General features: G+C 45.0%; 1 protein-coding gene across 24 annotated transcripts in view; it reads left to right on the forward strand.

Moving 5' to 3' along the window:
• NRXN2 (neurexin 2) overlaps positions 1–23,739 on the forward strand; it is a 1,346,335-nt gene that overhangs the window by 85,488 nt on the left and 1,237,108 nt on the right. For 2 of the 24 annotated variants that reach the window (XM_030218498.1, XM_030218494.1), the window contains exon 2: positions 22,401–22,418. The exons of 21 other annotated variants lie outside the window; for them this stretch is intronic. In XM_030218498.1, coding sequence (XP_030074358.1) covers positions 22,401–22,418 — 18 coding nt within the window. Of the gene's footprint in view, positions 1–5,273; positions 5,282–22,400; positions 22,419–23,739 lie in introns of all 24 variants that reach the window. One more of the 24 variants, XM_030218500.1, reaches the window with a different exon arrangement.

A 23,739-nucleotide genomic window follows, 5' to 3' on the forward strand; every position in this document is an offset into this window, starting at 1 on the left:
GTGGGCGAACAGGACAAGCTGTGGCCCAGCTGGAAGGATTACCCGCGACCCAGCCAGCAGAAAACAGCGACCAAGGAAGGGGGAGGAGTACTACTCCTTCCCTGCCTAGGAATCGCTGGAGACTGGCTGCCAAACTAACGAAACAACCGCACACCGACACACCACCTCCATCATTCAAAAGGCATCCACTCTTTCTTCAACAGAAATGCAAACTAATAATACAAAACAAACAAAGAATACCCGGTTTCTCACGTGGCTGCAGGTAACTCCCCACACCCTTCCTCTTCCCCTTTTGCCGAAGCGGCCAAGGACGTGCCCAACCATCCCCAGCCTCAGGCAAGCCATCTCCCACTTTGGGGATTCCACGAGCACCTGGAAAAAGGTGACGTTGCTTCCCGCAGCGCATAAATGTTCCAGCATTCCCCTGTAGCTGGCCTGAAATGGACTGAACATACCGGATCACCCCCCGACGGCCCAAGACCCATGCTCCTCTCCCTTCCGCCAACTTAAAACAACCATCCCCATCCTCAGGCAAGCCGTCTCCCACCTCCAGGATGCCTAGAACCCCAGCCCAACGGAAAAAGATGGCGCTGCTTCCCACAGCACATTTCTCTTCCAGCGTTCCCCTACAGGAGCCCTGAAACAGCCAAAAAATACCGACAGACCAAGAACGTGCTCCTCTACCTTCTGCCCATCTAAAACAACACTGCTGCCTCAGCACAACACACAAAAAAAAAAAAACGGAAAAAACAATCCACCACTCAGCAAAGGCTGACCCCCCTACAACCATATTTACATTTCACCAACAGAAAGACCCCCCTCAACAAACCTCCTTGACAGACAAAACCACACACATACAATACAACAGAAACACACCCTCAAAGCCACACACCAATCCAGCCCACTTTGCCAGCACAGCACATCCCCCAACCCCCCACCCAAAAAACAAAACAAAAAAAAAGACGACACAACAACCTGCACACACACCCCACCCTCACACACAAAAAAAGCCACATGCTAGCGCCCGTTTCATTGGTTTGGGAAACGGGCTTTTTTTACTAGTGTAAATATAATATGACTCAGCCTAATACCAGTGAAACAGCTAATCACGAATTAGAACGTTCAAATAATGTAGATATAATACGACGTCAGCCTTAAACCAATGAAACAGCTAATAAGCACGTATTAAACGTTCAAATTACATTACATTACATTTCTGACTTATATCCTGCTATCACCTCACAGTTCTAAGTGGGTCACTAAAGGTCAAGAGGCCAGGACAGTCTCTGGGAATTAAATAAACCTTACATAAAATATCACTAATCTTTTTGTGAAATAAATTTCTTAAAGAAACACATTTTGAGCTTCATTCTAAATGTAAGCAACTGTTGAGGAAATGAGTACAAATTAACAAAATCCCTCCAAAGCCTTTCTGCTTGAAAAGGCAATGATTTCTCAAAAATTGCTAATCATTTGTTTCCCTTAACTGGAGGGAAGGCAAATATCATGATATTGCCAACCCTTCTAAGTCTGTTGCAAAAATGGGACAAAAAAATAATCCAGAACCACCCCATGTAAAACTTTCAACAAAATACAAGCATGTTTAAACTTGATTCTGGCTTCTATTGTCAGCCAATGCAAGCTAATATAAAATGGGGGTATATTCTAATATTTAGAAAGTCCAAAAATTAAGTGAACTGCTATGTTCTGCACTATCTGTAATCTTTTCAGAAGCCACTTTGTGCAACCTAAATATATCAAACTACAATAATCAAGATAAGATAAAATGAGAGCATGAGTTAAGCGCTCAAATTGATGTCTTATCAAAATATTTCCGAATAGTGCGTAATTTTCCCATCATGAAAATTACGATGTCAGCATAATACCAATGAAACAGCTAATAAGCACACATTGGAACGTTCAAATAACAGATATAATACAACATCAGTGTAATACCAATGAAACAGTTAATAAGCATCCATTAGAAAGTTCAAATAGTGTAGATATAATGCAATGTCAGCGTAATACCAATGAAACAGCTAATAAGCATGAATTAGAACATTCAAATAATGTAGATATGAAACAGCTAATAAGCACGCATTAGAATGTGCAAATACAGTAGATATAATACGTCAGCATTACTAAATGTTTATTACTAACATTCTTCCACTACTCATGATGTATTGTAAGCCACTTTGAGCCTGCAAAGAGGTGGGATAAGGTGGGATACAAATGCAACAAATAAATACCAATGAAACAGCTAATAAGCATGCGTTAGAACATTCAAATAACATAGATAAAATATGACGTCAGCGTAATGCCAATGAAACACCTAAAAAGCACAAATAACACAGATACAATACAATGTCGGCGTAATACCAATGGAACACCTTATGAGCATGGTTTGAATGTTCAAAAAATGTAAATATAATACGATGTCAGCCTAATACCAATGAAACACCTTATAAGCATGCATTAGATTTGTTCAAATAACGTAGATATAATATAAAATACTATAATGTCTCTGTATTACTCTGTGATGCAACCTCACTTTGAGTATTGCTTTCAGTTCTGGTCACCATATCTCAAAAAAGATATAGTGGAATTAGAAAAGGTTCAAAGAAGAGCGACCAAAGTGATAAAGGGGACGGAACTCCTTTCATATGAGGAAAGGCTAAAGAGGTTAGGGCTCTTCAGCTCGGGAAAGAGATGAATGAGGGGAGATGTGATTGAGGTGTACAGAATCCTGAGTGGTGTAGAACAAGTAGAAGTGAATCAATTTTTTACTTGTTCCAAAAGTATAAAGACTAGGGGACACTCGAGGAAGTTACATGGAAATACTTTTTAAACAAATAGGAGGAAATATTTTATCACTCAATGAATACTTAAGCTCTGGAATTCTTTGCCGGAGGATATAGTAATAGTGGTTAGCGTGTCTGGGTTTAAAACAGGTTTGGACAAGTTCCTGGAGGAAAAGTCCATAGTGTGCTATTGAGACAGACATGGGGAAGCTACTGCTTGCCCTGGGATTGGTAGCATGGAATGTTGCCACTATTTTGCCAGGTACTTGTGACCTGGCTTGGTCACTGTTGGAAACAGGATATTGGGCTAGATGGACCTTTGGTCTGGCCCAGTATGGCTATTCTTATGTTCTTATGTATGATTTCAGTGTGATACCAATGAAACACCTAATAAGCAACACTTTAGAATGCTCAAATAATGTAGATAGAATACGAAGTCAGCATAAACCAATGAAACACCTAACAAGCACGCATTAGAACATTCAAGTCACATAGATATGATGCTAATGCTTTTCTACAATACAGCTGACTATATAGCTGAGGGGCGAAGTGCAAGTATATAGATGGGGACAAGATGGATAGTACACAGTGGGTTGGGATAAATGGAATGAGGTGCTGTGGGGAAATTTGCTGGAACAAAGAATGAAGTGCTGGATTGTGTACTGCAAAAATTGTAACAGCACTGGGAAGTTCATGTGCATATGTCTGTGCATGTGAAGGCATGTTATTCTGCTCATAAACAGTATTGGAAAAACTGTATGCACAGAATTGCGTTCCAGCACATGTGAGAATTTATGCCCATACAACTCCAATAAAATTCTTTTGTCCGCAAAATATAGTTGCTGCTAATGCAGACCCATGTGCACATGTGTGTGGTGTGCTTTCCCATGTTAACACACTGTTTTTTTGTGCACAGTTTATTTGCATACTAATTGGTTAACGCATTGGAAACATTTTTTTTAATGCCTACATTAGAAACCCTGCAACTGACTTCATGAGCAGAGCTCTAACACAGCTTTCTGCACTGGCCCCTCTGTTTCATTTCTTCCCTTTCTCTATCTCTTGTTACCTCTCTCTTGATATATTTTTTTCCTGTTTTTTTCTCTATTTCTTTGTATTTCTTTCTCTCATTCTTTCTCTCTTTTCCTCACTGTTGCTTTTTGCTGTTTTCACTCTCTCTCTTCCCTGTATTCTCATTTTTCTATCTTTCTACTTCCCTCTTTCCCCTCTTTCTGTCTGTCACTGGTTCTATTGTGTGTGCCTTTATCTGTTTATCACTTTCCCTCTCATTGCTTTATCTTCTTTCTCTGTGTCTGTTTTTACATCTCTCTCTCTCTCTCTCTCTCTGTCTTCTCATTTCTTCTCTTTCTGTTTCTGTCACTGGTTTTTGTCATCTCTTTTTTGTGTATGTCTATCTCTTTATCACTTTCCTTCTCACTGATTTTTCTTCCTTCTCTCTCTCTCTCTCTCTCTCTCTCTCTCTGTCTCCTCATCTCTAATTCAGGAAACTTTATTGGCTTGGCGATATCTGTATGTTGCCAAAGTATATATGGTATAGCATTAGAAAGCACAGACAGGGCAATAACCGGGAGAAGTCTCCAGTTCTGATGCTCTAGCTGCTTTTTTCTTCTTCCCCTCAGAATGAGACAGAGTTTTTCCTGCTCATTCTTTTGTTGGAAGTCTCTGTTTCTATTTCTCTGACATTGCACTGCAGGCAGAGCCTGGTTTCCAGTTCAATTTCTGTCTGCATGTTTCTGTTTCTAATTTATGATCATTTGTTCTCTTATGGTGAGGATCTGTTTGTGTGACCAAGGTGAGAGATTTTGCTAGCATGTACTTTCTGTGTGGGCGTCAGGGCAGTCTGACTTCTTCTGTTTTTTTCCAGTAGGAGATATGTTAATGTTCTAGATCCCAGTGCAGTTTGAAGTGCATCCTTTTCATAGGTACGGTTGTTGCTGTTTGAGTCCTGGGTATCTGTGTTGTTTTGGTATGCCAGATTTTTTACATAGGGGTTCTGTCTCATTATGTATAATTCTGGGTTAATGATAGACAACAGACTCCCTGATCCCCAGCCCGGGGATCATCCTTTCCTTTCTGGGCAGATACGGTTCCATTATTTTTGCCTTGTCTCTCTTTATTCTAGCTTGCCTGTCTTTGTCCTTGGGCTACTGTGAGGGATGTTCCTCCTGGCTTCAGTGTTGATCTTGTGATCCTGTTTATTCTCTGTAACGTACTTTGTCCCGTACTAGAAGCCTGATAACCCATGCCTTCACCTTCCACGACAAGTCAGCTTTCAGGTTTTCAGTGTCCTGGGGCAGTGTATATTGAGAAGTTGTACTAAGAGTTTTCTCTTTTCGTTGCTTGAAGTTATGTGAGTATATCATAATCTGTTCGGTGTGTTAGTATGCCTAATTCAGAGATCTGTTTACTAAGCTGCATTAAGCAGCTAGCATAGGTGTTTGCGTGCAGTAGCTGTTAGCATGAACCTGTGCTAACGACTACTGCACACGAAAACCAGCCAGCACTGTGAAAGCCTTGCACTAGCTGCTTAGCATGGGTAAGAGCATGCCACGGGTAGGTAAGGGGCATGGCTGGCACCATTAACTAGTGCGTGGGATGCTAACTGTTGTGAGTGCCAATAGTGAGGCTGCATGTAACAGCAACTGCTCCTGACAAAACACTCTTTGACCTCCTAACAAGAGCCTCCACTACCAATTCAGCCTCCCCATAGCATCCCTCTTGAACAGCTTCCTGAGGCGTTGACAGGATTAGTTGGAGGTTCCTTAGATAATCATTAAAGTACATCACAACATTGTTCAGGCAATCTGATATATAGTCCTATGGGCCCATAAGAATTGGTTCCTCAGCCATTATAAATAGCTGGAATTCCATATAACCCAAACCATGATATAAATCAAAATAACTACTCTGGTATCACAAACACAGTCTCTTCTTTTGACATTTAAGTTTCACGTACCAGTATCCCTTTGTGAGATCTAGAGGAGAAAGAACTCAGATGGGCATCCAGCTTGGACACTTCATTGACTTTACTAAAGCTGGTGCAGAACTGTGGACAGTGTCATATAGCTTGGGGTCTGATACAATAGATCAGAGCTTCCCAAACTGTGGGTCAGGATCCCAAATGGGGTCACAAAACCTGCTTTTGGGTTCACAACCTAGGTGAACTCTCCATAAGTATATCATTATTGTGCACCCCAGGGGGGTCACACAGTTTTATTTGGCCGCAGTCATGGGGTCACAGCCCAAAAAGATTGGGAAGCACTGCAATTGATGAACACCAATCACCGTCTGATACTTTTATAGCTTCCATTTGAAGTCAAGGATCCAATAATGCTTGTGTCAAACCTTTACTCTAGGGTCAAGTCAGGTCAAGCTAACACTCTAGCACCAGTAGGCTGGTAGGATAGTCATCAGAATATCATGCCGCATGACTTGAAGCCATCTGGATGTTGCAAATAATGCATCCTGATTCCACTGAATATGTTAAATCAAACTTCTCTTTTAGCTTGGAGACAATTGTTCCCATAATATGCCTAGATCGATTAAGCAAGTAACAATCAATTTGCTATAAAGATTAACAGGAGGAAAAGGACTTCAGTGGCATGGGTTACGTCTAAAGTCAAACTTGGATTAATGGCCTGTCCTGCTTCGTCATTAATCCTAAAAAGCCTCCAGTGATTAACACACAATTTTCTATTTTCAATATTTAATTTTTAAAGATTCTTTAACTTTTTAAAAGTCTGCTCATTTCAAAAGACTTCCAGGTACTTATCTGAGGTAGTACTACTCCGCTGTACAGCACAGCTGTTTCACCCTTGCTTCAACAGGATTGTGTTAGTTTATGCTGCACTTTTGGTACCCCCTATCCTGGAATCTGTTCAATCCTGTGAGGGTTAAGTATAGCCATAGTACAAAGTTGTGTAACATTGTCCCATAATATGACCCCATAGGCTTCTAAGATTATAAGAGTTGAGTCTAAAGTTGTTTCTGGAGTCTCACCTTTGAATTGAGTTACAGGTAGCAACTATCCATTTTTTTGAAAGATTGATATGATGAATCACCAGAGTTTCATCTTCCTGTTGGGCTAGGCCATTTTATACTTCATTGAGTCCAATTTCCCCATCAACTGTTTGGCTAGTCGCATACTTTTTGATGATGGAAGGAGAACAAGGAATTGATCTCCAGCCTAGAAAGATCTCATAGCAGCTGATCATCTGTAGTATGATACTTGTTTCACTTGGGCTATTAACAACTTCCCCAGCCTCATTGAGATGATCAAGCATCTGGATCACATACCAGCTTATTTTCGAAAGAGAAAGACGCCCATATTTTGACCCAAATCGGGAAATGGGCGCCTTTCTCCCGTGGGCACCCAAATCGGTATAATTGAAAGCCAATTTTGGGCGTCTTCAACTGCAATCTGTCGCGGGAACGGACAAAGTTGACGGGGGCGTGTCGGAGGCGTGGTGAAGGCAGGACTGGGGCGTGTTTATCGGCCGAGGAGAGATGAGCGCGCTCGGCCGATAATCAAAAAAAGAAGGGCGCCAGAAGCGAGAATTTGGGTCACTTTTTCTGGACCCTTTTTTCTCATGAAGTCCCCAAAAAGTGCCCCAACTGCCCAGATGACCACAGGAGGGAATCGGGGATGACCTCCCCTGACTTCCCCAGTGGTCACTAACCCCCTCCCATCCAACAAAAAGAACTTTAAAAACTTTTTTTTCCAGCCTGTATGCCAGCCTCAAATGTCATACCCAGCTCCATCACAGCAGTATGCAGATCCCTGGAGCAGTTGTTAGTGGGTGCAGTGGACTTTAGGCAGGTGGACCCAGGGCCCATCCCCCCTACCTGTTACACTTGTGCTGGTAAATGGAAGCCCTCCAAACTTCCCCCAAAACCCACTGTACCCACATCTAGGTGCCCCCTTCAGCCATAAGTGCTATGGTAATGGTGTAGAGTTGTGGGGAGTGGGTTGTGGGGGAGATTTTGGGGGCTGAGCACCCAAGGTAAGGGAGCTATGGACTTGGGAGGTATTTTAATTTTACTTTTTAAAGTGCCCCCTAGGGTGCCCGGTTGGTGTCCTGGCATGTGAGTGGGACCAGTGCACTACGAATCCTGGTCCCTCCCATGACCAAATGCCTTGGAGTTGTTCATTTTTGAGCTGGGCGCCTTCGGTTTCCATTATCGCTGAAAAATGATAATGCCCAGCTCAAATTCGCCCAAATCCGATGCATTTGCCCGGCACAAACCGTATTATCGAAAAAAAAGATGGACGCCCATCTTTTTCGAAAATACGGTCTGGCCCGCCCCTTCACGTACCCGTTCTTGGAGATAGACGCCCATGGAGATGGGCATTCGCGTTCGATTATGCCCCTCATTGTCTACTGTAGTCCTCCAAGACTTAGGCTATTTCAGGTTTTTTGGTTGTGTTCTAAAGTTCCCTCTGGTCATCTGTATAGCATCTCAAAGGGTGAGAAGGCTGTGAAGCTATGATGCACTTCTTTGACGGCATATTTAAGGTATGGGAACAGATGGGTGCTGTCTTTTTCATCTGCTTCAATGAGCTTCTGTAGAATGTATTTTAGAGCCTAAATGCCTATCAAGGATATTCATCTGGGAATGATCTACTGATATCCAGAGGGTTTTAATTACCAGTACAGAATGAATCTGCCTCCTCACTTCAGAAACAAAACTAAAAAGAGCTATTGGACACTCGGTCAATTTTGCATGGTGTGTCCATACCTGGAGGAGTTCTGTCATCTGACTTTGGTCAATGCTTTTATTGCTTCATGAGTTGACTTCTGAAATGTAATTTATTCTGGACTTGCTCAGTACCTCCTCAAATGCATACAATTGGTCCAAAATATGGCAATTCAGATTTTATGCCATGCTAATAAATAAGATAAGATGACATGTATTTCTCCAACATCATTGGCTCCCTCTTCATTATGGGATCCAATATAAACCATAAAGCTCTCTACGGTACTGGCACTCTCTATCTTTCTTCTTTAATTATTGCCCATACCCCACAGAGAACTCTCCGAGTACTTCATTACAGATGACTACACTTTTCTCCTGTGCGTCGAGTCCACTTGGAAACCACACATCAAGAGCTTTCTTTTGTAGGACCCCAATTCTCTGGAATTGTCTTCCATTCTCTCTCAGGACAGAACTATTTATTTATTTAGTTAGTTTATTTATTTATTTATTTAGTTTGCTGCATTTGTATCCCACATTTTCCCACCTCTTTGCAGGCTCAATGTGGCTTACATTATGCTGCAATGGCGGTCGCCATTAACGGAATGAGAAGAACAAGTGATATTACAATTAAGGTATATAAGATAACAAGAAAATTAGAAATAAAGAAATAATTAATGCATATCAGATATTTAGGATGAGGATAACGTATGGTTTTAAAACATAACAGAAAATTAAGTAATCAAATTTGATGTAAGTCTTTTATCCTTTCTATGATTCAAATTGGCTTAAAAAAAACTTACCTATTTCAACAGGCCTACCATACTTACTGTATAGCCTAATTAGGCTTAAAGACCATGCTGGTGTCAGCCTCTGATCTGGACTGCCACTTTTATATTTCTTGTTTATTATTCTTTGTTTTATCTTTGCACGTGTGACTGTGGTGTTTCTTTCTTTGGTTTATATGTATATTAGTTGATTTGTAAATTGTCTTCCTATTTGTTAAGGAAAAGCAGTATATTAAATAAACCATAAATAAAAGGGGTCTTCTGGTTGGTTAAGACTTTCTTGGGTAGCCTGCAGAAAGATTTCAGTGGGTGCATCTCCAGTTATGTTAGTTTGCATGTTACAGAGGTATACAGCATCAGAGTAGCAGGTGGCATAATCAAGGATTATTGGGATGTTTTAATAGTCCCAAGCTGATCTCACAGTTGGCCCAACCAAATCCATGGAAGCTCACTCAGAGGATGTTGAAGATGGGCATCGGAAATAAGCATGTAACCTGAGGTCACCAACTGGCAGGTGAGGCAGCAATGCTAAAGTCGTCTACATGCAGGTAGATTCTAAGCCAATGAAATCTATGTAATATTCTTTCTCAGACCTTTGTCAGCTATTAATGGCCCCTCAGTACATGGCTGTGGGTGAGTTTCAAGACTTGCCAGTGATAGGATTCCAGTTATCCTCTTGCTACATAATACAGGATATAATTTTTGTCAAGAAAAAGACATAACAGGTTTTCTTCTTCTTCCTTCCTACCACAGTCCTCTTAGACTTATCCTCAGGGGCCATTAGGCTCATCCAAATGCTTCTGCCAATATGAGGGCATTGCCTAAGTCAACCTTGAGATACCGCTGTATGGGTTGGTCATCCATTAATGAACTGTTCAATCAGTTTTTTGTTGGCCCCTAGCATACCTATTCTTTTTTCTAGCTTAAGCGTGTTTTTTAAAATCTATACAAGATTATCCTGGGGCTTTTTTCCATTTGAACACTGCTGTCCCTGAACCTCTGCTGGTAGGTCTCTATATTGTAGCCCACGTGCTCTAAGATGACTCATTTAATGTTGACATAATTTGTCCTCCTTTCAGGTTTGGCTGTTTAGTGGGCAGTTTGACTCTTTCGAACCAGTAGATTTCCCAGATAGGTCACCCAGTTTCTTTCCACATTCACATCCAGTGAACTCAGCAATACTGGCTCCCTCAGGAAACAGTTTTCAGCAAGATGGGTATAGATGACTGAAAACAATTGCTGGTGGATTTCACAGCCTACAGCTAGGTCTTTTGACTGAATTTACTGCTGGCTTTCCTTCAGGGCTTGAAGTACCTTCTCCGTGGCCCTTCTGTTCTAGACTGAAGCCTAACCTACAAATAATGCAATGCAGAGGGAAAAGGAAGTAACAGAAAAAGAAAAGATCTATGCCTTTTCTTCAGGTGATGCCACTAAGGTTACGTGTCGCTGCTATATGCAGAAAGAGAATCTCACCAGTGGCACAATGTTTAAGGTTGTGGGAACAGGCTTGGTCTCTGGGTACTTGGTTGGAATGTGTTGTCCCTTAGTAATATTTCTTGGGATGAGGTCTAAACACATGAACTTGATCTTACCACATCATCACCCTATATTTGTTCACACTGGAGCCTGCAAAGGCCTCTCCGGTACTATGTAAGCCACATTGAGCCTACAAATAGGTGGGAAAATGTGGGATACAAATGTAACAAATAAATAAATAAAGATAGTTTATTTACAGATACAACAGGAAACAGTAGTCTTTCAAACAAAAGAAAAGCAACGGAGTCAAAGTCTCAGAGAGCAAACTGTGCTGCCAGGAAAGTCTTTCCTTTCAGGTCTCTCTCCTGATTAGAATTCATAGTTCACTGTGAAACTTGCCTATCTTTGGTCCATATTAGATAGATTTGTGCCATGCCTTGCTCCTCTCAGGTCCGACCTGGACCCTTTTGATTCTTTCCCCCCACATCTCTCACTTTCCTGGTTTCCGCTGAACTTCTAATTGCTGGAGAACACATCCACCCTTCTGAGTCTGCATATCCTGGCTGGGGTTCAAGGTTGATTGCTCAAGTTCTGCCAATGGGGTTTTTTTTTTAAGTGGCCTGGCTTCTTAGACTGTATAGTCTCTTAAAACTCCTTTACAGTGAACGCCAGGAAATGTATAAACTTGCTCAGCATGCTGTACAATGTTCAAGTGAACCTTTCAACAAGCCTATCTGCCTGAGGGTATTTATTTATTTTGTTGCATTTGTATCCCACATTTTCCCACCTATTTGCAGGCTCAATGTGGCTTACAATGCTCCGTTATGGCATTCGCCATTCCAGAGTGGAAATTACAATTGTTGTTACAAAGAGAATGGGTTAGCATGGCAGAATTAAGCATACAGGCATAAGAAGAAATCAATCGAAGTGGAGGTCGAGTGGTAAGGTGGTATGGTTAAAGTTGTTAGACATTATGGAATGCCTTGTTGAAGAGATATGTCTTCAGAGATTTACGAAAGTTAGTTAGTTCGTAGATTGTTTTTAAGTTACGTGGTAGCGCATTCCACATCTGTGTGCCTATGCATGAGAAGCTGGATGCATGTGTTAGTTTGTATTTTAGTTTTTTACAGCTTGGGAACATAGTAACGTGGAGGGGAATAATCAAATGGCGCTGGTGAAATACATGGCTGGCGATGTATTTTGGCGGCACCGCAAACAGCTGGCCAGACCCGTATTTCCGAAAAAGATGGCTGGCCATCTTTTGTTTCGATAATATGGCTCCGGCCAGCCAAATGCCTTGGATTTGGCCGGGGTTTCAGATGGCCGGCTTCGATTTTTAGCGATAATGGAAAGTTATGTTGGCCATCTCAAACCCCGGCCAAATTCAAGACATTTGGCCGTGGGAGGAGCCAGCATTTTTAGTGCACTGGCCCCCCTGACATGCCAGGACACCAACCGGGCTCCCTAGGGGTCACTGCGGTGGACTTCAGAAAAGCTCCCACATGCATAGCTCCCTTACTTTGGGAGCTGAGCCCCCCAACCCCCCCCCCCCCAAAATCCACTACCCACAAATGTACTGCACCCACTAAAACTGCTCCAGGGACCTGCATACAGCCTCTAGGACTTATTGCTGCTGTATAACTTTGGCACACCATTTCACACCTGAAGACTAATCTCTCTGAAAAAGTCCTTTCTTGAAATAACCACGTTTACTCACAGTTAACTGCAGATCAGAGGTTGTGCCCCACTGGCAAAGAGTCCCCTGGTACTAAGATGAGCAGTAGGTCAGAGCTGGCACAATGGTGTACAATGCCCTCTTTCAGCACCATTCAAGGTAAGAAATACGTTCTCTGACGTGGGTAACACAGGAAAGGGAACTAAAACTGGCTTACAAAAATGGCCACTACCGCATGGACTACAACAGGAAACAAAACAGGGCACACTCTGACCCAGTAAGCAGGGGGAAAGCACCAGGGAAGTAGAGCCTACCAACTACCAATGCCTATACCCACCACCATAGGAGCCAACTTTTCAAAATTATTAGGGGTGCTAAGCCCAATGGAAATAACCTCTTCAAGAACACATATAAGGAATTTTTTCAATATTGGGGGTGCTCAAGCACCCACAGCACCCACAGAGTTGGCTCCTATGCCCACCACAATGCATTGCTGATGTGACTCTGCAGTGCAAATAACAGAAAAGGTGTCACACTCACCCCAGAGCCACATCACAAGCAGAAAAAGGCTGTCGGAGGACAGAACACATTCTGCTGTCATGGAGGTGGGTACGGCATTTGAGGCTGGCATACAGGCTGGAAAAAAAAGTGTTTAAAGTGGGGTATTTTTGGTGGGAGGGGGTTAGTGATCACTGGGGGAGTACGGGGAGGTCAACTCCGCTTCCTTCCGGTGGTCATGTGGTCAGTTCGGGCACCTTTTTGAAGCTTGGACCTGAAAAAAAAGGAACCAAGTAAAAGCGGCCAAATGCTCTTCATCGCCGCCTTTTTTTTTCCATTATGGGCTAAAGCCGGCCATTTCGTAACCCCGCCCATGCCCATCCATGTCCCGCCTTCGCGTCGCTACCAACATGCCCCCTTGAACTTTCGCCGGCTCCGCGACAGGAATGCAGCGATGGTGTCAAAATAGCGGCTTTCGATTATACCGATTTGGCCGCCATTGCGAGATCGCCGGCCATCTCCCGATTTGTGTCGGAAGATGGCCGGCGATCACTTTCGAAAATGAGTTGGATAGTAACATAGTAGATGATGGCAGAAAAAGACCTGCATGGTCCATCCAGTCTGCCCAACAAGATAAACTCATATGTGCTACTTTTGTGTATACCTTACCTTGACTTGTATCTGTCATTTTCAGGGCACAGACCGTATAAGTCTGCCCAGCACTATCCCTGCCTCCCAACCACCAGCCCCACTTCCCACCATCGGCTCTGGCACATACCGTATAAGTCTGCCCAGCACTATCCCCGCCTCCGAACCACCAGCCCCGCCTCCCAGCACCGGCTATGCCACCCAATCCCAGCTAAGCTTCTGAGGATCCATTCCCTCGGAACAGGATTCCTTTATGTTTCCTCTCCACCACCTCCCTTGGGAGGGGAAGTGAAGGTTGAGAAATGTGCAGGCTGACCGCTTAGCATTCCTGGGTGGTAAGTCAACAAGGTCTATCATGTAGGCTGGTGCTTCTCCGTAAAGGATTTTATGGACTAATGTGCAGATCTTGAACGTAATAAACAGAGGTCCTGAATGAGCATATGCCCATCAGTTGGCAGAACTCCTGACAATGCTAAGATAAAAAGGGGGACAGCCCACATAGCTACAAAGTCTGCTGATACATTCAGTCCATGTATTGTGTATTTAATTTCCAAAGGGAATTGTGGCATTAGTTTCCCTTTGAAAATTACCTTCTAGGTCAAAAGTACCTGTGGATTTTGAACATGCATTTTGATGAGGGTAACATTTCAATACATGGATATGAAAATCAAAGCATTGCTTTTTCAAAGCAAACTTATCCATTTACTTTGCCTTGAAAAGTGGCTACAGGAAAAGTCCCAGCAGACATTTTGCTCCTCTTTTCTCTGTGGGTGCCTTTCCTGACCAAAACACACACATTTTTGGAAATACAGAAGTTCCTTCATTGTCTCAATCCCTGCCCTAAACCAATTCCTTCCACTTAGTCACCTCTCCCCTCTCCAATCGGTTCAAAACTCTGCTGGCCGTCTCGTCTTCCGCCAGGGTCGCTTTACTCATACTACCCCTCTCCTCAAGTCGCTTCACTGGCTCCCTATCCGTTTTCGCATCCTGTTCAAACTTCTTCTACTAACCTATAAATGTACTCACTCTGCTGCTCCCCAGTATCTCTCCACACTCATCCTTCCCTACACCCCTTCCCGTGCACTCTGCTCCATGGATAAATCCTTTTTATCTGTTCCCTTCTCCACTACTGCCAACTCCAGACTTCGCGCCTTCTGTCTCGCTGCACCCTACGCCTGGAATAAACTTCCTGAGCCCCTACGTCTTGCCCCTTCCTTGGCCACCTTTAAATCTAGACTGAAAGCCCACCTCTTTAACATTGCTTTTGACTCGTAACCACTTGTAACCACCTGCCTCCACCTACCCTCCTCCTTCCTGTACACAATAATTGATTTGATTACTTTATTTTTTGTCTATTAGATTGTAAGCTCTTTGAGCAGGGACTGTCTTTCTTCTATGTTTGTGCAGCGCTGCGTATGCCTTGTAGCGCTATAGAAATGCTAAATAGTAGTAGTAGTAGTAGTAGTAGAATACCTCCTTAGAATATAATTAAAGCCAGGCTGAATCATTCCAAGAGCCCAGGGTCCTGTCTTCAGCAGTGGCCAGTCTGGATTCCAGCTTCTCTCTCTTTTGTGGATAGTTGAGGCTGGACAATGTAATGCAATCTTCCCTAAAAATCTGTGCTAAAAATGAGTGAGAATTATTAACTACTACTGCACTAAAATGTAACTTGACTTCATCAGTGAGAGGTGTGGAAGTTAAATTTAAAATCGCACATAAAATAAAATTAGAGGCTTGCCAGACCCCAAATCCTGGACTCCCAGAGCAGAGAAGCTTGAAGTCTGGACTCCTATTTTCGCTGTCCTTGGAGCTGCAATATCCCCAGGTTGAGGGGGTTGTTTCTCGGTCTCCCAGGGCTGAGTGTCTAGTCATGTTATAGGTCTGGAGGTGTTAATTCTAGAGTGCCCAGGGCTGAGTATAGTCATAGGCAGTGGTGTGCTGGAGCGGGCTCTCACAGGCTTGTGAGAGCCGTTTGTTAAGTTTTTAAGAATTTTGGGAGCCGATTGTTAAAGTAGGCCTCCCCATGGCTACTTTAACAACTGACTCCCAAAATGTTGGCTTAGGCCCCCTCCTAAATTCTCTTTTACTTTGTTGGCAGTGATGCTGGCCCCACTAGCCAAGTGAATAGACTGCTGCTGCTCCCTGCTCCTCGTTTCTGACTCTGAGCATCAGGCTGGGACTTTTCATGCAAGCGCAAGAAGGTTCCATCATGCTGCTCAGAGCCAGAAACAAGCAGCAGAGAATGGTGGCAGTCCATTTATTGGCTGGTGGGGCTCAGCAAAGGTATGCCTAGCGTGCCTGCACAAGGAAGGGGAGAGAGAGGCATGTATTCCCCCCCCCCCCCAAAAAAAAAACCCAAAAACTTTCAGGGCCGGCTATGCCCGGAGAGAGAGAGCCCGTTGTTAAAAATTTACCAGCACACCCCTGGATAGGTTTCAGGGCTGGAAGTGTTAATTCTAGAGCTCCCAGGGCTGAGTGGCTAGTTACAAGTTCCCAGGACTGGAGGTGTTAATTCTGGAGCTCCAAGGGCTGATTTTCCAGTCATGGTTTCTAGGGCCATGGATCTTAGTTCTAGAGCTCCCTGGTCTGAGAGTCTAATCACAGGTTCCTAGGAGTGAAGCTCCCGGGGCTGGCTAGTCATGGTTCCAGGGCTGGAAGTGTTAGTTCTAGAGCTCCTGAGCATCTAGTCATGGGCTCCCAGGACTGGAGGTGTTAATTCTAGAGCTCCCAGGGCTGAGTATCTAGTCATGGGTTCCAGGGCTGGAAGTGTTAGTTCTAGAGCTTCCAGGGCTGAGTGTCTAGTCACGAGCTCCCAGGGCTGAATGTCTAGTCACAGGTTCCCAGGACTGGAGGTGTTTCTAGAGCTCTCAGGGCTGAGCTGCCAAACATGGGTTCCAACGCTAGAGTTCTAGTGCTCCCAGGACTGAGATGCAGAAAAGGAAAGTGCCTGGGTGCAGCAATCTAATCACTGGAAATCAGTCCCTGTTACTGGAAGTGGTGATCCTGCATGGTCCAAATCCTCATTTTAGGATGGCCCACTAACAGGACATCGACAGGACAGGACGTGGCCTTTTTACTACTATCATGGAGGGTTAAATTCGCCATTGCCAGGGGGCTCATGACTGGAGACTGCCAGATCTTCAATCTAGTATACAGCTGGCTGAGTTTTTATCTTGCGTTCCCTTGCAATAGAAGTCAGTGGAAGTAACAAATTCACTTCACCTCAGATTTTGAAGTAAAAATTCATGGGTCAATATTCAAAGCCATTTATCCAGATAATGGCGCTGAATATTCAGCATTTTCTGCTGGCTGCCTTGGCTGGCATTTAAAAAAAAAATGCAGACTGTATCAGCCCATCAGGATTTAAACTGATAGTTAAAAAATGTGCTCAGTCTTAGCTCCCATCTCTGCAGTGGGTAGTAATTCCTAACGCAGTCATGACCGTGCATTTGCAGGAAAAGCGGGTATAAATTTTGCTCTCTTCATTTTGCTGCCGTTTTAAAGCACACTTTTTTGCAAGTTAAAACCTTTATTAAATCGGTAGTTCTCAAACATTGCATTTTATTACATTGCACCCTGTGCTCCTGTACTCTGGTACTTTGCTCTTCCTGGTCATTTGCTTCTGTAGTCTTTTCTTGTACAATCTGTTCTAAGCTTGAATAGGACAAGGGTTTTTCTTTATACTGCTCCATGGCATCTTTAGAGCCAATTTAGAACTCCCAGATGTACTTAGTGGCAGGCCATAGTATTGATTGTCCTCTAGGCTGTGCTCAACTTCTTAGCCATTTAGGTAAAATTTGAGTTTGTGCTGGAGATCTTTTGGGCTTTTCCTGGAAAAATCATTGTCAGTACATTCAGGGATCCTTTTACAAAACTGCGATAAGCACTAACCTGTGCTTACTGCAGCAAAAAATGGCGTACCATGGGGTGCGCTGAAGCATCCTATGGTAATTTAAGGATGTGCGTGCGCTACCCATGCACTAAAAAATAAGATTTTTCGTGCAGGGAGCGTGTTCTGCACTAATCAATTAGCACAGCTACATCGCCGCATGCTAACTGATTAGCGTGCATTTAGCATGTGAGCACTTACCACCTACATAATGGGTGAGGGGAGAGAAAATAGGAGAGATTCTGGATCCACTGGGTACAGAGAGAAAGAGGGGAGGAAGAATGCTGGATCGGCTGGGAGGGACTCAAGAAATGCTGAACTCATCAGGGGGAAGGAGAGATGCTGGATCCATTGGGGAAAGATTGGGGGGGGGGGGGGAGACTGAAATGTTGGATCTGCCCAGGGAGGGGGAGAAATGCTAGACCCAGAGGTGGGGGACATGAGAAGGTGAGGAGAGAAAGAGCAGTTGGGGGTGTTGGAGAGGGGAAGAGGCACAGGACCCAGGGAGAGATGCCAGCAGACCATGGGAGGGGGGCAGGGGAAAGATAGGGAGAGATGCTGGCCCCAGGGTGGGTTGTGTAGGAGGAAGAGAAAAGAGGAACAAAGACACAGAAAACAGATGCTGGGCCTGGAGGTAGTATAGGGAGAGGGACTTAGAAGGGCAGTACTAGAAAAGGGAGGAATAGGGAAATAGGGAAAATGCTGGAAACGGGGGCTCTGAGAGGGCAGATGCTGAACATGGGGGAAGATATGGATATAGAGGGCAGATGCTGGGGGAGAGCGAATAGGGTCAGAAGCATAGAGAGCAGATGCTGGAGAAGATGGATAAGGGATGAAGAGGGGAGATGGATGGTGGACATGGAGAGAGCAGAAATGTTAAATGAACAGGAAATCCTGCAAAGACAAGAAAAGACACTGGGACAGTTGGTTATGGGGGGAAGGTTGTGACAACAGGTATGGTAAGAGACTTGGGGTGGGGCATACAGCGGAGTAGGTGTTGGGTTTTTGTCAAAAAGCTGGCAACCCTACTGTGTGGTGACCTCTACTATCACCAGCCTGATGGATGTATCTTGGTTACATATCAGCAGAATACATGAATAAATAAATAAATGAATCATGACAGGAAGCCAAGGGGCTGGTAATCAGACCCTGCTGCAAGCAGAGAGATGAGGTTGGGGGATGAAAACAAGATAGGAGAAGTGGAGGATCTAGAAAAAGGAAAAGGGGAGAGAAAGATTGGGGGGAGAGAGAGTGACAGGAAGGGAAATGCAGACAGGAGAGAGAAAGAAACAAGGAGAGAAGTGAAGAGGAAGTTGTTATGACCTGGTGAATGTGAGCCCTTGTGCCCCGACTGAGCATGGCGAAGATGAAGTGGCACCGCACTCGGTCAGGTAGCCAGACAACCCCTAGCTTCACCTGGGGAGCAACCACCATTCCCTGGGAGTTGAGCCCCAGTGCAGGCGGCCACCAGGACTTCTGGAACCGGCGGGGTTGCACAACCGCTGACCAGGCTGGCAGGCAGGCAGACACAGTCCAGGAGCAAAGAGTCAGTGAAGCAGCAAAACAGCAATCCGAATGTCCGGGCAGGCAGCAACATAACGCGTGGTCAGTAAACAATCCAAGGTCAGGAACAGATGAAGACCACAACCTCTAAGCGAATAGAAGCCAAAGCATGGAAGGACTGGAAACAGGGCTTTAAATAGAGCAGGAATTAGGCTCAACCATGAGCAGCTGTTCCAAGATGGCTGCCCCCATCAGCAGAGGTGCCTACATCCAAATATGGGCTTCCTTCCTGACCTCGTTACTCCAAGATGGCTGCCCCCTCCTGAGCTAGCCAAGATGGCTGCTGTCCATGATCCAACCCGGATGACGGCTGCTAGGTTAGGAAACAGAAACCAACCCATCCTGGAGAAGTGTAGCAGAGCGTAACAGAAGTAGAGAGAAAGACAGAGGAGAGGGACAGTATACAAGAGGGAAGAGAGACAGAAGGCAGAGGATATGAGAGAGGAGAAACAGAGGATATGAGAGAGGAGAAACAGAAGGAAGAGGATGTGAGAGAGCAGAGACTGTGAGAAGAGAGAAGAAAAAAGGGGGAGAGTGGTGTGTAAATGACAGGAAAAGAAATGGAGGGGCGAGAAAGGAAGAAAGAGACAAAGAAAGGTGAACAGGAAGGAGAGAGACACACACATCCAAATATGGGCTTCCTTCCTGACCTCGTTACTTACTCCAAGATGGCTGCCCCCTCCTGAGCTAGCCAAGATGGCTGCTGTTCATGATCCAACCCGGATGACGGCTGCTAGGTTAGGAAACAGAAACCAACACATCCTGGAGAAGTGTAGCAGAGCGTAACAGAAGTAGAGAGAAAGACAGAGGAGAGAGACAGAAGGCAGAGGATATGAGAGAGGAGAAACAGAGGATATGAGAGAGGAGAAACAGAAGGAAGAGGATGTAAGAGAGCAGAGACTGTGAGAAGAGAGAAGAAAAAAGGGGGAGAGTGGTGTGTAAATGACAGGAAAAGAAATGGAGGGGCGAGAAAGGAAGAAAGAGACAAAGAAAGGTGAACAGGAAGGAGAGAGACACACACATGGGACTGGGAGACATTGTACAAGAGGAGAAAGAGAACAGTAGAAAGAGGGTATGAGAGAAGAGAGACAATGTGAGAGAAGAAAGAGAGAGGAAAAAAGAAGGGGAAGAGTGGTGTGATGAAAGAGAATGAGCTTTTGGATTAATGATGTTTTCTAGCACAACCTTGGGTAGACATTACATCTGAAAACAGAGACAAGGAAGAGGGAGAACCTTGGTAAATATATTTCTATGAGAGCATATCAAAGGGATAGGATAGCAAGGAGCTGGCACAAGAGGTGAGGAGGAGCCATGGGTGGAGGAAGGGAGAGAGGATGGGGCTGAGAGAGAGGTACAGGATGGAGTAAGAGAGGAAAGGGGGCAGGGGGATGGGCAGTGAAAGGAAAGGGAAGGTGTGGTGGGGAAGAGCAGGAAAGAATGGGAAGAACTGAATGGGGTTCTGGAGCTTTTTACAAATGTTAGCATAGGAAGGGAAGTTTACAAAGCTGTTGGATAGGGACAGTGGGTAAGAGGAGAGAGCCAAAAAGGAGGTATATGGGGTTAATGTGGACACTAGATAATAAAACAACCCTGTATACGCTGTGACTAACAGGTGGATTTTAAGAAGAATTCTTAAGGAGTTTGTGAGCCAGTGCTGCTCAGAAAGCAGGGGAGTTGCATGGCAAAATTTACTTCCCCGTACCTTTAACAGCCTTGTTTTGGATTGTTTTCAGCCTTTTGATCATAGAAATCCGGCACTGACAAGCAGAGAGTTACAGTAATCGATTTGGTTAAGAATCAGTCAGTGAAGCTACTGAAAGTTGTTCCTATCCAGTAGGGATTTAGAGGGAAGGAAGCTGGAACGGAGGGTATTAGAAGATGCAAGAGGGGAAAATGAGAAAAGAAAGGTAGATTTACAGTGCACTGAAATGAAGAAGATGCCTTAAGTGGAGTGAGACCCAGCTGACACTCTTCAGTAGAAACCCACAGGAAACAAGTGAGCCAGGGGTGTAGCCAGAAGTCCATTTTTTTGGGGGGGGGGCAGGGGTGGACTGGGCCCCCTCCTCCTCCATGTTAAAATTAGTACCTTTACTGGCAGGGATGCCAGAGAGATCCACTGCCCAAGCTGCCCCCTCCTCCCCCCCCCCCCCCCCCCCCCACTGCTGCTTCAGGAATTAGGAAGTCGGTGGCTGATGCCAGCATTCCCCATGCATGCTCAGTTCACGCATGAACTGAGCATGCGCGAGGAATGTTGTTATCCGTGGCTGGAAGCACAGCACTGACTTTCTCTTCTTGAAGCAGCACGAGGGGGGGACAGCTTGGGCAGTGAATCTCTTCAGCTCCTGAGACAGCATGAGAGGGAGCTTGGTGACTTGGGCAGCAGATCTCTTTGGCAGCATTCCTGCCAGCCTCTGAATGGGTGCTGCAGTTTTGGAGCAGGCCTGAGTCCAAAGTAGGGGGGGGGGAGCAGGCCTCAAAGCCTCCCTCCCCCTCCTTTGACTATGCCAGTGGAAACAACAGACCCTGTGTCAGGAAATTGCAGAGGGACTCTATCAGCTCCATGAGATAGTCTCCCTTTGAAGGTATACACCTGAGTTCAATTCTTGGCTGTGGTCCCTGGTACTGGGAGTCTTGTAGTAGTTGGGAGACCTCGGTTCCATTCCTGCCTCTGCCTCCTACTGTTGGAGCTGGGAATCTTGTACTGGTTAGCAGCTCCATCTCTTGCTCTTGCTGCTACTCCTCAGGGCTAGAAGCGCTGCAGAGGTTAGAAGCCCTGGGTTTCATTCCAGGCTCAATCTCCATCTCCTGCACTGTAAAGGTGAGAAGTGCTTCTGGGCCAGGCTTATGATATGCTGATGTTGCGTGGGTACTGGGACACCAGTCAAGAGGACTGTTGGTTCTCTAATGCATTAGAGAGATTGTACTGAGGGGGTGAGAAGAGAATATGGTTAGGGAGGCAGGACCAGTATTAGGAAAGTTCAAGCAGGGTGATTGCCCTGGGCTCCCATGCTACAGGGGACCCCTAAGCCTGCTTAAAGCTGAAGGAGATGCAGTCTGCTGGTGGGTTTTAGGGGTCCCACCTTTGAAGTTTCTGCTCAGGGCCCTGGTCAGAGAGACAGTCTTCCTGTAGCACTGGCAGCGTTTGCATCTTTGCATTCTGTGCTTCTGTTATTAGGGCAGACTGCTTATGATTTGTGCAACACACATCAGGAGAAGGGCCCCTGCCCACTCTATGCCTGCACGCACACACACCGGCTGACTAATTACTGCAGTAAATTGCATTAGGGTAGAGATGGAGTTGCTTTCCTTGAAAGAATTTGTGCTCTGTCACTGCTTGGGACCCTGAGAGGAAAGGGTTAAAAGCAGTGCTCAGCTTATGGGCTCCCAGGGCCACCAGCTGCTAGGAGCTGATCCAAGCCTGCGGGCCCACTACCATATGTAATTGTGATCTCTGTTCCAAATGAAACTTTCCCTCTCTCTATGGTTCCAGCAGGGCTGGCCCAGCCATTAGGCAAGACCTAGGGCAGCAGCTTCTTGGGGCCAGCAAACAGCAGCTGCATTCAGAGCAAAACAATAGATCTGACGCCACACAATGAGCCATCAATACATACTTTAACCTGCATTTTTATAGGATGTTTATTCGATAACCATGATTGCTGAGTTTACTTATCAAAATCTAGGAGGGGAAGGAGTTGCAGGCTAGATGTCTGAAAGTTAAAGTGGTTGGGGGGGGGGGGGGGTGGAGGTAAAGCTGAAGGTTTGTCCAGGGCATCCACTACATTTACACCGGTTCTGGATCCTAGCTTGCAATATAGACAATGGTTGGAGTGGACTAGCATTTATAAACAGATCTGAAAGCGGCTGCCAGAAATTATTGCCACGATGTTCAAGTTCCTGCTTTCCCCCTGTATTTTTGAATGAACGCTTCCCTTTCCTTTCCCCAGGGGCTGGAGAGTGGTGATGGAAGGAGACAGAGACAGGGGCAGAATGAAGACCTGATGCCCTCCCTCACTTTCCACCAGCTCTAGGATTGTGAAGAAAAGGGAAGGCTTGGTGCCCAGGGCAGGGTGTTTATTGCCTGGAAATGCCTGGGGTGCTAAGCAGAAAGATGTGAAGTTACTTCCTGTACAGATCAGAAAACAAAAGCAGCATTAGTTTTTCAGAGATTAGAACCTGAAGGAGCATCTGCTACAGCTCTGGTCACAAGAGCATCCCGCCTGTGGACAGAGAGGCTTAATCATGAGGCAAACTAGGCAGTCACCTACATCGGCAGAAGCTTCTAGGGGGCAGCAAGGAGCAGCTGGCATTCAAGGCAAAATAATAGATCCTGACAGCCAGACAAATGCAAAGAGCCATCTTTATGGGCAGGGAGGGTGGACAGTTTTTCAAATAGTCCATTTACCTGGAGCAAAGGCTCTTGGAAATTATCCTCATTATGTAAATATATACAAAACAATGTATGATGCACATTTGGTGAAGGATTGTTCTAGGAAAGGTGATGTTGGGAGAAGAACTGAGGTTTGCTGCTACCTTTGCACTTGTACAGCCAATGCAGAGTAACATAGTAAATGGCGACAGAAAAAGACCTGTCTGGTCCATCCAGGCAGCCAGAGCTGTACCTGCTGTTCCCTGCAGGTTACACCCATCTCTGCCCTGTTTATAGTGTGAAGGTCAATTAAGTTTTGC

Source organism: Microcaecilia unicolor, chromosome 11 (assembly GCF_901765095.1).
Source record: "Microcaecilia unicolor chromosome 11, aMicUni1.1, whole genome shotgun sequence".
Taxonomy (NCBI): domain Eukaryota; kingdom Metazoa; phylum Chordata; class Amphibia; order Gymnophiona; family Siphonopidae; genus Microcaecilia; species Microcaecilia unicolor.